This window comes from Rattus rattus, chromosome 1 (assembly GCF_011064425.1).
Source record: "Rattus rattus isolate New Zealand chromosome 1, Rrattus_CSIRO_v1, whole genome shotgun sequence".
NCBI classification, from domain to species: Eukaryota; Metazoa; Chordata; class Mammalia; order Rodentia; family Muridae; genus Rattus; species Rattus rattus.
The window spans coordinates 198,846,358-198,865,125 of record NC_046154.1 but is presented as its reverse complement, the minus strand read 5'-3'; the positions used below and the strand labels follow the sequence as shown (position 1 = coordinate 198,865,125).

Here is an 18,768-nt window from a genome sequence, read left to right as displayed (position 1 = left end):
AACAAAAAACACTCTCACATTTCCCTCCTTGGCTTTAAAATTACTTCACTTCTCAGATCCCAAAGTTTTTCTCTTTTGAATCTGAACCTACACCTTTTCCTGTTTGGAGAATTGGCAGCTTCATAAAATTAGCCGATATGGCTCCAAATCCTCCATCTGCATAGCTTTCTGCAGGGTGGACGATTCTAGCCTTGGCTTATACACATGTAATCCCACCCTGTCTGTCAGTCAGCCTCCTAGGAGGAGCTTTCTTCCCTATTTGGACATTTCCTGGCACTCTGATTGTAGACATTTGATTTCTACGGGTATCCTATGCTGGGACAGCCAGACATCGTCAATCTGGATGGGAAAAGTTTAGAGTACAAATGCCCTCAGTGTTAACTCCCTTTATGCAGAGTTCTGCACATGCCTTCCCTAAAGACTTAGGTTTGTGCTGACCTCTTACCATTCCTGCTCGTCTGTGAGCTCCTTAGGAGGCAGGGGCTTTCCTTGATCTGTCCTCAACTCCCCAGCGGACTCAAGTCTTAACTCACCGAAGATATTTAATAAATGGCTGTAGAGACAATGCATCAATATTAAGTCCAGAAGTTTGTATCTTGAAGAAGTTACAATGTTTCTAGGCGACGTCCACATGAAGTTGGACCACACAGTATTTGCCCAGGGTGATGCTCTGCTCTGCAGAGCAAACAAGCTATCCCTGAAGGCTGGCAGAGGTGAAGCCACCTGGGTGCATAGAGTGGGAAGGAAAACTGGCCAGAAATGTCTTGTGACCTGGTCTGTTCTCTCTGTCAGTATAGAAGCCAGAGGCCAGTTTCATCTTTTGGTGCAGTGCCTGTAAAATACATGGCATTATTTAATTCAAGAAATGTAATGATTCTTTATGTGTCTTTAGGGCTTGGAGCACAGATGCAATTAAACAGTTTGGTGTAAAAATTAAGGCTGCTCTTTTAAAGCTCAGCTGAGGCATTAATTCTATGCATTCTTTCCTTACGGATGTTCCCTACCATTACCTACAGGACTACCCCAATGTGGGAGAGGTGCCCGAGCTTCCCAGATTACAAGCCTTGTTTAAAATGGCCAAAGGGTTTTGTTCTCTATGCTCATGCATCACTGATCTCCAAAGAACCCTCTACTGACACCCTTCATGTGGAGCTTGAGGTTGGGGATGATAGTCTGGCTTTAGGTAATATGACATTAAGCCAGCAAGCAAGTTAGACGCAACGCCAGTATAATCCAGCCAGGTGACAACATTCTCAGAGACATGTTGGGTAGACACAGTCTGAAAGGAGGCCCCTGAGAGTTACCATACACACAGAGCAGTCAACTTTGTTAGAAACAAGGCCTGCCCTTTGCCCAGTGTCCTTTGCCCACTGTGTCCAGTGTTTACCCTGCCCCCACTCGGGCTTTCTGGCCATGTTCAAGTTGCCCGTCTCTGCCACTCATGTATGAGCTGTACAGTGTCTTCCCCTCCTGGCCATCCCCTCTATGCATTTGGAAAGTTCTTGAGACATCCTCACTATCAGCTACCTCTCCTTCTTCAGGACTCTGCCCAAATATCACTGTAATGAGAGCCCCCTACCTACTCCATGAGACAGCCGTCCTCCGGTAGCCTGGGCACCCTAGCCCTGCTCCTTGCTTGCCTTTCCACACTTATGTAGTTACCAACTTCTAAAAGACCTTATACTAGACCACCTTGCTTCTCCTGTGTTCTGTGTATCTTACCTCTGCCCTAACGGAGCTCTACGGCAGAAGGTCTCACCTTGTTTTCAGCTCTGTGCTCTGTGTCCTCCAAACAATAGCGGAAGCCATGAGCGGACCCAGCACGATGGTTAAAGCAGTCCTTCACGTATGCTCGGTAGCTGACAACAGCTTAGACTTAGAAAAGTAAGTAGTCTTGATTCAGTGTTCTCAAGGTGAGCAGAGCAGCCCTGGTTTGTGGAAGCCAGGGCCTGAAGCTGTGTCCTGACACCTTGAGTTGTGCGAGGTCCCAGAGATGTTTTCCTAGTACATATTTACTCTGAGGGGAGGGTCTGAACTGAAGATGCCCCCATAACACCTCCCCCTCTGTAACTGTGCTGTTTTGTTCTCAAGGCCTTTAGCGCGTGGCTGGAGTTGTGAAACAGAAGAAAACCAACAGCAGTTGGTGTTTGTGGTGCACATTTATTCTAAAAGTCAGCTAGATTTAGTTTATAATCTCCCACTTACAGATTCTAACACCCCCTAAGCCTGAAATAAAATAGTTTTCCAACATGATAGACTAGTGCGAACTTGGACATGGAAGCTCACAGTAGAAATTAACATATGCTTTAATTTTACACCGTCTGTCAATACAGCAGCAGGATATTCCTACGTTAGCTTTACTATCTTAGTGAAGTTAAATCAGAACAAGATACACATCTCATGCTTATTATCATGGGGAAATAGTCAATATTTTTCCACACTGAAATATAAAATGTATGGTTTGAGAGTGCTCTAAGCATTTAGGTGACCGATCTGGTCCGGACAGGAAGTAGAAAGTCCTCTCGGCATTGTAGATGTGGTGAGAGGCTTGCATGGGCTTGCCACTGATGCTGAAGAATGTAGGGACAGCCGGCACGGGCTAAGGGCGGACATTGTCACTCTCTGCGTGTCCTGCCATGGCCATGACCTTCCTACACTGCTGTCTTAACTCATTAGTGCAGGATTATTATTATTATTGTTGTTGTTGTTGTAATTTACTGCATAATTTGAGAAGAAAGTTTTGTCTAATTTTCATACTCACAGAAATTGCCATATTGTTCAAGAACTGCATGTTTGAGTTGCTACACTTCCGTAAAAAGTTATATTATGGGGTTGGGGATTTAGCTCAGTGGTAGAGCGCTTGCCTAGGAAGTGCAAGGCCCTGGGTTCGGTCCCCGGCTCCGAAAAAAAGAACCAAAAAAAAAAAAAAGTTATATTATAACCAATCCTATGAGCCTAGGTTCTGTTTGTAAAATGGACGTGATCGATCCTCTGCAATTCTTCACCGGGGGCCTGCTAAGTCTGGGCTGTTGTCACCCGTACAGTGGCAGATGTGGTGAACACTCAGCTACGGTCACAGTTTGAAGCAGGTAGAACCAGAATGCAGACTCCGTTTTAGAAGTGTGTGTGTGTGTGTGTGTGTGTGTGTGTGTGTGTGTCTGTGTGTCTTGTGTGTGTGTGTATGTCTGTGTGTGTCTGTGTGTGTGTGTCTGTGTGTGTGTGTGTTTGTCTGTGTGTCTTTGTGTGTGTGTATGTCTGTGTGTGTATGTCTGTGTGTGTGTCTGTGTGTGTGTGTGTGTGTCTGTGTGTCTCTGTGTGGTGTGTGTGGTGTGTGTGTATGCTCATGCTGTGTCTGTGTGTCTGTGTGTCTCTGTGTGTGTGTGTCTGTGTTTGTATGTCTGTGTGTGTGTGTCTGTCTGTGTGTGTGTCTGTTTGTCTCTCTGTGTGTGTGTGTCTGTGTGTGTGTGTGTGTCTGTGTGTGTGTGTGTGTCTCTGTGTGTGTGTGTGTGTCTGTGTGTGTGTGTGTCTCTGTGTGTGTGTGTCTCTGTGTGTGTGTGTGTGTGTGTATGTCTGTGTGTCTTTTTGTGTGTGTGTGTGTCTGTGTGTGTGTGTGTGTGTGTCTGTGTGATAAAGCCTTGCTGTGTGGGATTACAGGTATAATCTCCTGCATCTGTGTGGCTACTGGAGTTTCTACACTGTTCTCCCCTTCAGCAGTGACATGGAAGCTGTCTTGGTATAAAGAAAAATACCCTGGGCATATTTCTGTATTTAAATACGTCTGGGTTGGGTTTAGGATAGATCTGATCCATGTAACAATTACACTGTAGGGAATGGGTTATGGTTAGATATACAGGGATAATATCTATTCCTCTAGACGTACTGTGTTGCACGTGTGTGTGTGTGCGCGCCGACTTGTGCCTTCAAAGTGTGCTATTAAACATTTCAAGAAAGGGATCCCTCTCTCCCTGACGTACTTCTAGGCCAATTTAGAAGTCATTGAACAGATGTCGTAGAACGCTAATGTTAAATTACCCTGTGTAATGAGAAAATTACGGTACCTAAGTGAAGATAGTAAAGGGAAACCAGACACCCAATGAATGACGCTCAGATTTCAAAATGAAATGATGTCTTCAGAATCAACCCTGGCACCGTGAGCCTTTAGCCAAGTCAGTCTGGTAGGGAGCAGAGGACCGAGACCAGCACGGAGCTTCTCTTTGTACATGCCAGTGTTGGTTCTTCTCTCAGAATTAATGAATCAGCACAGCATTCAATTGTCCAAGAAGTTTATCATTGCTATTGCACGGTGTGGCCAGACTTCTGTTACAATCTGACAAACTTCGTACTGGAGTTGCTTAGTACAAAAATCACAGTAACTGTTTCTAATGTGCATGCCCTTCCTTTCGCTACTAGGTATACTTTAAATGCCTAATTACTTGGTGAACACAGTATGACCAAAGAATAAAAGAAATGTATGAAGTTTGACCACTTCACATAATCACCAGCCTTTCTCAGAGAACAAACCTCACTTACAGTTGGGAAACAACATTTATATTTAAGGTTGAAAAGCCAGGATGTAGGAAAATTTCACTAATTTGGAAGATGACCTTTAAGTGCACCAAAACCAAATAATTTGTAGGCTGTGACATAGGGCGCATTCCTCCAGAATCTGTGTGAATGCTGCTTTCGTGGTTCTCGAAAGACAAACAAAGAAAGCTGAAACGAAAGCTTTTCCCCCTTTCCACACAAGATGGGGACTAACAAAGGAACAGAGCGGGTCCCTTTCAAAGTTCACCATTAAAACGCGTTCTGCACAGCACAGCTAATGAGCTGGGCTCATAGCGGAAAACAATCTGTTTTTAAGAATGTTTAGATCAAAAGTAATTTCTAATCTATGAAATAAGGACTCTTCCATACCCTTCATTCACCAGTCAAGCTTTTATGTTTGTATTATTTACTTCAATCAGATGTTTTCAATTTTACTCCCCCCCACCCCGCAAATACATGACAGGGTTCATCAATACTGACCAACAGTCTTATTCTTTTCCTTCAGAAAAGAGATTTTAATTTTTTGAGAAAGAGAGAGAGAATGAAAGAGAGAGAAACATCTTTGCCTGAGTGGTTTGTGAGCATCTGTGCTCGAAGCTACTTTTCATGAGCACCCCTTAGTAAAATGACTCAAGGTAAAAGAGCAGAAAAGCATCCAATGTTAGGGAATTGCAATCCAATACCATGTAATTTAAACCGGCGGTTGCTTCTCCTGTACCAAATGACATACAGATGGGTGGCTAAGCTCTTGAAACGTTGGGAACACAATTGGCCTTTTTGTATGAATGAACGTATATTAAACCCAAAATATTTTCGACAGATTTGCTTAACTCTAATTGTCCAGATCTTAATTATCAAGCCTGTTGGAACCAATAATTTCAACCATGATAATTTGTCAGATTAAGGTTGTAATTAATGAACTTTGTGACAAAATTAGCAGGCACCCTTCTAACAATCAGTAAGAACAAAATAAAATTTAAGAAGTCTGTGAGGGAGGTAAACAGAAACCCACCCAAACCCAGGGTGCCTGTTGTTTGAGAAAGAGCCCTTCTTCATGCCGGCTAAACAGGCAATTGTCGGGAGACATTTCTGTCTATGCCTTGGACAGCAGTAAGCAGGGTTTCTCACATCAGGATGAGCCTGGTGTTAACTGAGGTTCAGTGAGGTGGGAGGTCCTCAGGGCTACTGCTGAAATGCCAGTTGTTCCTGGGTTCCTTTCTAGACCAACAAAAGATAGGGAGGCTGGCAGAGGTCACTGTGACTCCCTACCTGACCAAGGTTGTCTTCCGTTGGCTCTGGTTTGCCCTCTCCCTGGCTCCCTGTTTTCTGGTGGAGAATCAGCCATCTGTCTAGGTGGCCCCAGTTCTGGAAGCTGATAGCCTTTCTTCAGTCCCACAATCAGGATGGCTGATTAGTTAATTCTTGCCGAGCTTAACTTCAGTAATCTCGGATTCTATGGTAGGTGCCTTAAAAGCAAACCTCGGGAAGGGTTTCTCCTGCTGAGTCAGAAGAAGTTGAATTTAATACTCAGGATACCAAGACTAAGTTCAAGACGTAGTAGGAAATCTCTGTGTGGAGGGCCATTTGCAAGCTGCTTTGCTACTCTGATGGATGGCCATGGAAAGGCGGGTTAGTGCAGTGAGTCATGGCTGTCCTGCCTCGGTCATGTTTCTTCCGCTCACTTGCTAGGTAAAATAAAAACAGTGCACACAAACAGGTGTCGTCTGAACATCTCACTGCAGTCTGTGTATATTGAAATAAAACGGCCTGGGCTGTCAGTCACATTAGAACCACTTCAACATTCAGACGCTAAGTGGGGAAATCCTCCCTTCTGAGCTGTGTCTGGAGAGCACAAGCCCTGAAGTCAGACCATACCCAACTTCTGTTTGTGCGTCTTCTTCCTGCCTCTCTCTGTCTCTCTGTCTCTGTTTCTCTCTATGTCTCTGCCTTTGTTTCTCTGTCTCTTCTGCCCTCTGTCTCTCTCTGTCTCTTCTGCCCTCTGTCTCTCTCTGTCTCTTCTGCCCTCTGTCTCTCTCTGTCTCTTCTGCCCTCTGTCTCTGTCTGTTCTCCCCTCTGTCTCTCTCTCTGTTCTGTCTCTGTCTGTCTCTATCTGTCTGTCTCTGTCTCTGTCTCTGTCTCTGTCTCTCTCTCTCTCTCTCTCTCTCTCTCTCTCTCTCTCTCTCTCTGGAATTCTTGAATCTCACTTTATATTAAGTACATATCTTCTCCTGAAGTCTCCTGACAGTTTCTTGATAGCCTGGTAAGATACAGGCTTTAGAAAACCATGCATTTCTAAAGACCACGCAGAACCCAGTTAAGTATCTGATAGACTCATAGAAAACAGTAGTTCCTACTGTAGAAACACACACACACAAAAGATACGTTTAGGTTCCTCTGAAAAATAACTAGGATGGTAGGCGGCCATCTTGGACGACAGTGGTTTGATGACGGCCTCAGGCTCATCTACCAAGTTGCAAAGTTATGGAATGGATCTTTATATGCCCGTGTCACCGCATACTTGCAAATACGTGCCTGCTGTTGGATTCACCTTCTAAAAGGGGGTTTCAAGGTATCAGGTAGCATAAAGGATGTGCCCCAGTCCTGTAAACAAATGCAAACGCCCAGTGAGTTTCCAGTATCTCCTGCTGGAAGCCCTGGCTGTGGCCCATTCTTGCTGCTCCAGAGGAGTCAGTTGGCTCTTTTAGGTGCGTTCTGTTTGAACTTGGAGACCAGCCGTAGCTCAGGTAAGATTTTGTAGTCCGTTAGGGACTCTCTGGTCATTGACAAGCGACTGTAGAGGCTGGGCTGTGGCGGCCAGCCAAAGCAAGTATTTAGGATTCAGGCTAAAATGGCTCTTTCTCCCATATCCTCTCTTTCCAGGGTCAAGTAGGGATAAGAAGAACTGTAAGGTGGCCTTTTCCCAGCAGGAACTGAGGAAGCGGCTGACACCCCTACAGTACCACGTCACTCAGGAGAAAGGAACAGAAAGGTAATGTGTGCTGGGATAAAATAGGCAGGCAAGCACCACTTTCTCCCCCTCGGAGTCTTCTTCCCTGTTGATTGTTTTTAAAGAAACTATACACACTGGCTGAGGCCTGCAAACGACTTGTCTCTGAAAAGACTGGAGATGGCACTGCCTAGGGTTAAGGCTCGGTTTTGTTTCTGCTTTACCCCCCACTCGGAACGTGCTATCTCTATAAAGCCATGGGACTTTTGCTGAGGGCCTGTTTTTAGTTTACAACGAAATGTGTGGAAGGAATAGCGATTTGGATACTTTTTTTTCTTCTTCCTTGGACGACATCACAGCAAGGAAAACCGTGAGGGACGTGGAGCTCCGCCAGGAGGCTGGCATTTTGAAGGTGGTCATTGTAAAGCATAGACGTTTTGGCTGCAAAAAGAAGGTAGCATAATTTAGTTCCTTTCCACCCCGCTCCGATTTCTTTTTGAAGCACATGTGGAGAAAGTATTTATTGGCTCATTTGTGGTTGGAATGTCAAAAATTTTCAATAACTACCCTCGCACGGCTTTGGTCCTTGGAAGTTCGCCCTACATCCTGGAAGGGGTGGGAAAAAAAAAAAGTCCGTTCACTTCCAAGACTGTTTTTAGTGAATAGAATAAAATCTCTCTCAGCTGATTTCAGCTAAAAGGTACCTTGCCAGGGCCCAATGATTTTGTTGTCTGATTTATACCGTGGAGCTTGGCATGGGGCTGTAAATGTAGCTCTGATCCAGATTTATTAATGATGTAACGTTGTGCTTCCATTCATGAGCTGAAAGAGCTCTTTCCCACACAGGGGATCCTTGTTCCTCGACACCACTGTCACAGAGCCCACTGTGTACTGAGTTTACTAAACGCCGAGGCTCTAACAAGGTGTGCCTTCCTTCTACCAGCGGTGGGCTAGATCACAGCGTACGGGACTCCTGCCCGCCCGCCTGCCCGCCCGCCCGCCCGCCGGTGTTGTGCGCGAGGCTAGCAAAAATGATTTAATGCACACAAACAACCAGAGATTAGGTCATTCTTAAAAATTCTGTTTATAAAAAAAAATTGGACCTCGTAAAGAGGGCAAAACGATAATAAGAACAGGCTGCGAAGCACATAGACTTTTTGTTGGCCCGCACAGCTGATCTGCATTAACCGACTGACCTCCTCGCCTTTAAGATTGTTAACGGAGAAAAATATTCCCTTAAAGCTGCAATATTCCCTTTCAAACCAAAAAAAGTGAGACTCCTTCCACTTGAAGACTCAGAACCTGCTACATTTTCTGGTCCCCTCTTGCATGGTGTGGGGTAGCAGAAATCTCAGATAATAATGTTCTTTATGTGACTCAAACAATGGGCTTTTTTTTTTTTAATTTGAAAAATATTCTAAGTATTAACTTACTGGATGGCTTGATATTTTTACTTAACCTACTAGTTTGGGGTAGTTATATGCCATACACACACACACACACACACACACACACACACACACACACATCACATACACACATAAAGTATATTACTATTGTTCCGGTTTCCATGTTTGGTCTGTTCTCATCTTAGGACCAAAAACCCCTGGAAAGCTTTTTTGGAGAAATATATTTTAAACCAATGTGTTCTATAAGAAGTAATACTAGCATTGTTAATATTTTTTGACGATCTGTTTATTGTTTATCAGTGCCTTTGAAGGAGAATACACCCATCACAAAGATCCTGGGATATATAAATGTGTTGTCTGTGGAACTCCGCTGTTCAAGTAAGTGTCCTGAAAGCCAGTGGGTGTGGCTGGGTCACGTGACCCCACGGTCCTTGCTGCTCAGTTACCTGTGAATCCTTCCTTTTGCTGAATTTGATTCTATCCTTTTATATTTTTGTCCACTCCCTGAAAACAAGAATGATTACAGACTTATATGGCTAACTTACTAGTGTGACAGACTGGGTAACTTTGTACTGTTCAGACATTTAAAATGTTAACTTTGTTCTACCTCAGTAACCATTGTCCTTAGCAGAGGTATGAAGACAATCTTGGTGAACAGAGAGGTGCTTATGCATTTACTGACTCGTCTACCTTCAAGCGATGCCCTGAAATCCATTTATGGGCCATTTTGCAAAGCATTCATGCACATCCCTCAGATTAAAATGCATCCATCGAGAAGTCTTTACTTCTACAATGAAGGGATATACACAAAGTAAGCATGTAACAATATCGTATATCTGAGGTTAACATTATTTTTATATTGGCCTAAAATCCTCTTTTTAAAAAGATCCCAACAGTTCACAGTAATGCAGGCACCACACAGACTTTTTGACCAAGACAGATAATTCTTGGTCTGGATAGGATAATCTTAGCAAGGAAGGACAACCTTTACCAAAGACATTTTATCTGGGTGTGTAAAATCTCGGGATCCCTGTTCTGTCCTGTAGAGTTGCTGCCCTGGGGGAGTGAAAGCAGAGACCTTACTCAGGAGCGAGCGTCCTTTATCTGAGACAGGATTAGGAAGTGTCAGAGACAAATAGCAAAAGAAGAATGGAAAACACACTTTAGTTTGCCTCACGTTTCTCCTTTAAGATACTAGCATTACAGATATTTCTGAAACAACAGGAAAATGGTAGTTTCCTTAAAAATTTTTTAAGAGTTCCAACTTTTCCCCAATTACTTAAACCCTTTTGCACGTTCCTGTTGGTTGACAATCTGTTCTGAATTCTTACTTATTTTTTTTCCATGTTAAAAAACCGACCCTTCAAATTGTCACCCGTTCCCTGTCAGAAAACACACATCCTCATATTTCAACACCTTTAGCTTATGTCATAATAGTTGACATAACACTTAAGGTAGCTGCTGAGCCATGCTAAACTGCTTAATGCCCCAAACGGTCAAAGCTGCCCACATCCCTAGGCTTTTTGTTTGAGACGCCCCACCTCTTTCCCAATCATGTGATTTCACTGAAGAAAACCTTACTGTTTTAAATAAGAAACAGAGCCAACTGTGAATGGAGAACTTAACCCTTGTGAGCTTTGAATCACAAACCCTGAAAGCAAGACTCTTAGACTAACTCGCATGCTTGTGAGAGTCGTTTTCTCCTTTGTGGTGACCTTCCGGGTGATACTCACAGTGACTTTGTGTCATCCCCCCAGCGTTCCTGTCAGCCTCCATTTTCTAAACTTCTGAGAAATAGGATTTAATTTTTCACTCATACTTTTGCTGGTTTTCATCGTTCACCACTCTCTCTTGATTTCTCATCTACTTTGGTGGAAAGCACCCCTGCTCCTTCCGCTGCTGGAGATGGAGTACTTTATTGGCCTTGTATGGTTGTCTTCCTGTTCAAAATGTGAACCTGGGTGCCCATGGAGATGCAGGGGCCACAGGGCATGCGCAGTTTTGAGAGACTCGGGTTTTCCCCATCCTTTCTTTCTTTGTGCACGTTTTGCCAAAACTATGCATTCTCAGGGGTCAGTGGTCGGTGGCTCCTTCCATCCAACCTCTCCTGTGGTTTTCCTCTCTCTTCACTTGGGGTGTGGTATGCCTTTCATCTGTCCCAGATATTGTTGGTTTATGGTCCCTAGTTACCGTCTTCAGGGACAAGCAAAGTGATAGTTCAAGGATGTATTAATTTTGAAGACCTTTCGCTGTCTGTGTACCTGCTTTCCAACCAGGGACTTAAATGGGTTGCCGTGAAAACACGCATCAGCAAGTTTATGCAAATCATAGAAAATGAAAGTTTCTGGGGTTTCATAGTTGTTTTGGGGGAAAACAAGATTTGATTGATATTGATGAAGACTGAGTTTGCAAATAAGAGCATGGGATGACTTTTCTACATATGAGTGATGGAAATATGGAAGCCTGAGGGCTGGACACAGGCACTTTAAGCAGGTATGCAGAATACGAAACAACTCAGTTATTTACATTTCTGATAAGTTTTAAAAGCACACAAGGGGGAAGTTATCAATCAGCAGGTACAAGTTTAGAATCCACATAGTTGTTTGAACAAGAAAGTTTAAAAGTTTTCAAATTATAGGAGAAGGTTAGGATAAGAAAAGGTTTGCTAGTAAGAAGTGAAAGGAAGTTAGAAAGAATACAGACACAGCAGGGGTGGTCATGTGTACACACACAGCAGGAGTAGTCATGTATACACACACAGCAGGAGTGGTCATGTATACATACACAGCAGGAGTGGTCATGTATACACACAGTAGGACTGGTCATATGTATACACACAGCAGGAGTGGTCATGTGTACAGACAGCAGGAGTGGTCATGTGTACACACACACACAGCAGGAGTGGTCATGTGTACAGATAGCAGGAGTGGTCATGTGTACAGACACAGCAGGAGTAGTCATGTATACACACACAGTAGGACTGGTCATGTGTATACACACAGCAGGAGTGGTCATGTGTATACACACAGAAGGAGTGGTCATGTGTACTGGTCATGTGTATACACACAGCAGGAATGGTCATGTGTACACACAGCAGGAGTGGTCATGTGTACACACACAGAAGGAGTGGTCATGAGTACACATACAGCAGGAGTGGTCATGTGTACACACACAGCAGGAGTGGTCATGTGTACACACACAGCAGGAATGGTCATGTGTACACACAGCAGAAGTGTTCATGTGTACACACACAGCAGGAGTGGTCATGTGTACACACACAGCAGGAGTGGTCATGTGTACACACACAGCAGGAGTGGTCATGTGTACACACACAGCAGGAGTGGTCATGTGTACACACACAGCAGGAGTGGTCATGTGTATACACACAGCAGGAATGGTCATGTGTACACACAGCAGAAGTGGTCTTGTGTACACATAGCAGGAGTGGTCATGTGTACATACACAACAGCAGTGGTCATGTATACACACACAGCAGGATTGGTCATGTGTACACACAGCAGGAGTGATCATGTGTACACATAGCAGGAGTGGTCATGTGTACATACACAACAGCAGTGGTCATGTATACACACACAGTAGGACTGGCCATATGTACACACACAGCAGAAGTGGTCATGAGTACACACACAGCAGGAGTGGTCCTGTGTACACACAGCAGGACTGGTCATGTATATACACACAGCAGGAGCGGTCATGTGTACACACACAGTAGGACTGGTCATGTGTATACACATAGCAGGATTGGTCATGTGTACATACACAGCAGGAGTGGTCCTGTGTACACACACAGTAGGACTGGTCATGTGTATACACACAGCAGGAGTGGTCATGTGTACACACACAGCAGGAGTAGTCACATATACACACACAGCAGGAGTGGTCATGTGTACACACAGCAGGAGTGGTCATGTGTACATACACAACAGCAGTGGTCATGTATACACACACAGTAGGACTGGCCATATGTACACACACAGCAGAAGTGGTCATGAGTACACACACAGCAGGAGTGGTCCTGTGTACACACAGCAGGACTGGTCATGTATATACACACAGCAGGAGCGGTCATGTGTACACACACAGTAGGACTGGTCATGTATATACACATAGCAGGATTGGTCATGTGTACATACACAGCAGGAGTGGTCCTGTGTACACACACAGTAGGACTGGTCATGCGTATACGCACAGCAGGAGTGGTCATGTGTACACACACAGTAGGACTGGTCATGTGTATACACACAGTAGGACTGGTCATGTGTATACACACAGCAGGAGTGGTCATGTGTACACACACAGCAGGACTGGTCATGTGTACCCACAGCAGGAGTGGTGGTCATGGCCTCTAGGGCAGAGGCAGAAAGGTTCTCCTTCTCCTTCTCAGTCGTGCTCCTGCTCTTTCTCTGGGGTAGAGAAGGAAGAGGCGTGTTTGCAGCTCCTGCGTGGCACAGAACTCATGGCTGTGCACAGTGCTGTAATGTACTGGACAGTTGCCCTTTGGAGTTTACTGGAAAGCCACTCTTTTCAGTGTTGGGGAAAGCCATTGGCAGAAAGGGGGTGTTGACTGCAAAGTTACCCGAGAGGCATGTCAGGGAAGCTGCCGCCGCTCAGTACCGCTGCTCACAGCACTCTGAACACAGCTGGCATTGTGGGAGCCGGGCACCCCACGAGGTACCCTTTCTGCATCAGCTGAGTTCTTGGAACATGAGTTTGCTGGAGAGACTTGTGAGGAGATGCTGTTTCCTCTAGAGGAATCAGGTAATAGAGAAGCTCTGACTACTGAAGGAGCTTGGCACAGGGAAGCTATATCCAAGGCCTGGCACTGGAGCAGCTGCCCATGTTGCAAGAACTAGAAAGGGAGTTGTATGATCGGAGTGTCAGAAGCTGGGGAAACTTCTGGAGCAGAAGACGTTCATAGAGCTCCAGTAAAGGAGCCATCTTCCTTCTGAGCCTTCCTCCTGTGTCATCCACTGGCAAACATGACATGGTGCTAGCTGACCAGGAAAAATGTTCAAAGAACTCATTGGCACAAACAAGAAATGTCGATTTAAAGTGAGAGGCACCAAATGGAATGAATGAATCTGTATCTTCCTCTTCATTCTTTCTAGGGATTCCCTCTCACCAGTATGGATGATTCTCTGGAGGCCATTCACTTCCTGTTTTGAATACGAGTATAGTGTTGTGTGAGTGAATGTGTGTTTGTGGTTTTGTTAGAATGAAGGGGGTGAGAGATGAGAAGCAGAACAGACTAACTAGGAATGTTCTGAGGAAAGTCGTAGGGAGACTGGTGAGTTACTGGACCTGGACGTGTCTAAATGCTCACCAAACCTTCAGTTCCATTACCTGGTGCATGCACAGCATGTACATGCATGTGTATGCATAAGCTTCTCTTTAAAACATTGTGCATGTGTGTGCATGTTCATGTATGTGTGTATGTGTGTGCATATTCATGTGCATGTGTGTGTACATATGTGTGTGCGTGTGCATGTACATGTATGTGTATGTGTATGTGATGTATATGAATGAGAGCACGTGCCATTACTTGCGTGTGGGGGTTGGAGAACAGCTTCAGCCTTGAGTATTGGTCCTCATCTTCCATCTCAGTAGAGAGAGGAGTCTAGTTCTTTGCTGCTATGTATGCCAGACTAGGTGGCTTACAAGTTCCTGAACTCTCCTATGTCTGCCTCCTTTTTCTCAGGAGCACAGACATTGCACTACAGCATCTGGCTTTTACATGGATCCTGGGAATCTGACTCTAAAGTCCTCATACTTGTGTAGCCCTGTACCCACTGAGATTGTCCCCTTCCCATAACCCTCTTTTACTTGACTGACACACAAATACTACAGTTCCTCACAGAAATGCCTACTTAATCACTCCCATTTTATTTCTAAACTTGTAAACTCTTTCCTTCTTTCAACAATACATTGCTCCTCCTACAGATGCCCAGGTACGAGAACCTCATTCACGGCCTTCTTACAAACCAGACGTGTAAGCTACCCCACAGCTCATGGTTTTTCCACATTCAGCGTTTACCCAGCTAGTTTATCGTTCTTATGGTACTCCTGACTTCTAGTTAGCAAATTTGCCGATGGAAGCAAGAACGTTCTCACCTCTAGTTATTTGAACTTCTAAAGTTTTGTAAATTTATTCCACATCACATAAACCAGAGGGAGAATCGGTAAAACAATTCCTTTCAGAAAGTTCTTTTGACCATTTATATTGTGTTATGGCTGATACAGTGCTAGTGCTATGGACCAAATAAAATAATGTTACAAAATACTTTTTTTCCAAGTAGCTATGGTTTGGTTGGCACGATGTGAGAAAATGACAATTATAAACTCACTATGCTCCTGGATGAAACGCTTTCATATGTGATTAGAGGATATGGCTGTGCCAAGTTGGCAAGGGTTCATGGGACTGAGGGCACTGTTTACTAGGTGGGAATGAGGAGGAGGAGGAGGGCGAGGAGGTAGAGGAGGGAAGGATGAAGAGTAAGGAAGGGAGGGGGATGGGAAAGAGAAAAGGAACAAGTTTGGTTTTTCCCTGTTGGAGGATCCTGATGGAATGTCTTCTGAAAAAAGACATTGTCAATAAGATCAAAGGTGTGTTTTTTTAAGACAAGACAATGGGAGACTGGTCCAGTAGGAATAGAGAGTTTGGTTGTGTTGAGAACAATGAGAGATCTATCTGGAACATTGTAGGATGTAGTGAAGAAAAGGCTTTTACCTTACTTACATCATGTAAGCCCCAGAATCTTTTCTCCATCAGATTCTTTGTTCCTTCCAGAGTAAACATGGTCCTTCTATCTCTGTTCCTTAGCATGTTCCTTCCATCACTGCAGTTTCTACTTAGTTCTGGATTGTTCATGCTTGTGTACATATGTGTGGTGTGTGTGTATGCATGTGTATATATGTGTGCATGTGTGTATATGTGTGTATCTATGTGCATATGTGTGCATGTGTGTATGTGTGTGTGCATGTATGTATGTGTGTATATGTGTGCATGTGTGTATATGTGTGTATCTATGTGCATATGTGTGCATGTGTGTATGTGTGTGTGCATGTATGTATGTATGTGTGTATATGTGTGCATGTGTGTATGTATGTGTGTATGTGTGCATGTGTGTATGTATGTGTATATATGTGTGCATGTGTGCATGTATGTATGTATGTGTATATATGTGTGCATGTGTGTGTACATGTGTGCATGTGTATGTGTGTATGTATGTGTATATATGTGTGTAGGTGTGTGTACATGTGTGCATGTGTATGTGTATATGTGTATGTGTGCGTGTGTGTATGTGTATATGTGTGCACATGTGTGTGCATGTGTATGCATGTGTGTATGTGTGTGTATATATGTGTGCAGGTGTGTGTACATGTGTGCATATATATGTGTATATATGTGCATGTGTGCATGTGTATGTGTATATGTGTGCACATGTGTGTGCATGTGTATGCATGTGTGTGCCTTCCTTCTACTAAGTGAGTTTCACAGTGAAAAGAACATGCTCTAGTGATATTTTTCTCTTAGCACCAGACATGTAATAATCAAATGTTTATGTCACATGCATGTCTCATTAGAGTTGTGCAGATTCTGGAGAAGATTTGAGGAAAGGACTAGCATGAGAAATGTGGGAAGTCAGTCATAACAATTTATAAAATGGATTTCTGGGAGTAAAAGGGCTACAGGCTAGTGATAGAGTCATTGGGAAGTCATGCGCAGTCTCACTGATGAATTGCACCATTATCTATCTATGTGAAGTCATCTGTCTGTGGCTCTGAAGACCCACACCCAATACCCACTGCTTTGTGCATAGTAACCTTCCATGGAATAGTTCATATTGTAGACTAGACTCATTATTAGCAAGAACAACATTACTATTAAATGATAGCTAATGCTTGCATAAGAATTATATGCCTTTCATATAAGAAGAGCATGTGAGGAAAACCTCTTAGAATCTCGGCCAGCATGTGAGCCTATGTTAAACAGTAATGCTTAATTTAAAAGGAGTTCTACGGTCTGGTGCTTTCTACTTTATTCCGGCCAATCAGGCATGGCTATTTCAATCAGCATCACTAGAACTAAGGGAACACACACGTGTGTCAATTCTCTGTGGTCTGCTTGTTTCGGTATGTGCAGACTTGAATAGACAATTGGAGATCGTTTCTGTTCAGGAAAAGGCTGGCTCTGTTGTGGCCGATTGCTAGAATGACTCAGCTCGAAAGACACTTGGACCCATCCCAGTATGATGTAATAAACTTGCAGGAGCCCGGAAGCCATCAGTCCCTAGGAGCAAAGCTGGACTTACTAGATAGGACCGCAGCAATTGAAGCACGTGATTTCCATACCGATTTCTGGTCTCACTTTATCTCAAGTATATTACATGTTTATCAGTTCTTTCAAAATTTCTTGCCGTATTTCTGAGAAGACTGACATCAATGGACATGAGCAATTCTAAACGTCTTCTCTGTATCCCCACCTTCATCGAGTCGCCAGACAGGGACTGGCCAAAAGCAGCCCACAGGACATGTAGAATGCCAGCCCAAGTATGAGAGCCCAGATTCGTTCTCTGCGAACTAGAAAAAGCAAAGTCAAAACAGGGTAAAAACTAAATGCACAGATGCATCAAAGGTATGCTGGTCATTAAAACAATGCTAAATAGGTGGCTTGAGCAAGTTTGGGGACATACACTATCACAACTGTCTAGAAAGGACTGTGAAATGTGACCAAGCAGAGCTTGTCCGGGCGGGTCTGTCTGTTAAGAGTAGATGCTGGTGTGACTGAATTACTGCTTCAAACTGTGCTGCGCCGGTCAAGTCGAACTCTGCTGCGCATGCGCCATAGTTCAGGCGAGCACCTCCTCCCCCATGCTGCAGAGTTGTGCGCACACTCTATATTTCATGTGACCCTCCCCCCCCCAACCCCTTGCTATTTTATTCTAGGCCACCAGAAAATTGGAGCTGTTTTTCAGCTCTTTGAGAACATAAGCTCTTTCATTAAGAGAATTCCAGTCCAATGCCACACACAGCTTACTCACCTCCGCTGCTCCCTCACGTTCTTCCATTCAGCGTTACAGGAAACTTTCAACATGAACCCTTTGCCCTCCGACACAGCGGAGTGCCTGTGTGGCAGGGAAGATGGGGTGAGTGGGAAGATGGAGTTGCCCGTTGTTCTCTATGAGATCTCGCTTCCCCGACACCGTTAGCACTATTCCTGAAGCTACAGTAGAATTCCGGGGCAATGTGACTTATCTTCAGGATTACTTCTTCAGGGGATTCTGCTGGAAATGGTTCTAATTTCAGAAAGGCGCTAATCGTTCCTGAAGAGCGTTTAACTTTGAAGTTTTAGTAATTACCTCGCCCATTGCCGTGATCTAAATCCCATAAAGCTCTGCGGCATAGTGAGACTGCTCTGAGATGAAGCAGTTTCTGAGTGGTGGCTTTACATAAACTTTTGTTGAACTGAACCGGTTGTGTGTTTTTGAAGAGAATGTAGATTTGACTTCCTGAATCTCTCCACCCTTTCTTGTCTCCTCACACACTGTGCCTGCAGGAGAGGTGTTTGTAGTAGGAATTATTTAATCTTTGCCTAATTAGAAAGCTTAGGATAGGGGTTGGGGATTTAGCTCAGTGGTAGAGCGCTTGCCTAGCAAGCGCAAGGCCCTGGGTTCAGTCCCCAGCTCCGAGAAAAAAAAAAAAAAAAAAAAAAAAGCTTAGGATAAGACCGTAGATGGTCTGGGAGAAAAATGACTTTCTTAGGCTATTAGGAGGGATAAGGAGGAAAATCCGCCACTGATACGATACATCTAAACCATTTCCCGCAGGGAGAGCACAGCATTCAGG

General features: G+C 44.2%; 1 protein-coding gene across 1 annotated transcript in view; it reads left to right on the top strand.

Annotated features, from left to right (window-relative positions):
- Msrb3 (methionine sulfoxide reductase B3) overlaps window positions 1-18,131 on the top strand; it is a 61,932-nt gene extending 43,801 nt beyond the window's left edge. Inside the window, exons 5-9 of the mRNA XM_032884391.1 lie at window positions 7,426-7,534; window positions 9,202-9,279; window positions 14,137-14,209; window positions 14,863-14,911; window positions 17,995-18,131. Of these exons, the coding sequence (XP_032740282.1) occupies window positions 7,426-7,534; window positions 9,202-9,279; window positions 14,137-14,209; window positions 14,863-14,911; window positions 17,995-18,131 (446 nt within the window). The remainder of the gene's footprint in view (window positions 1-7,425; window positions 7,535-9,201; window positions 9,280-14,136; window positions 14,210-14,862; window positions 14,912-17,994) is intronic.
- Window positions 18,132-18,768: the final 637 nt, after the last annotated feature.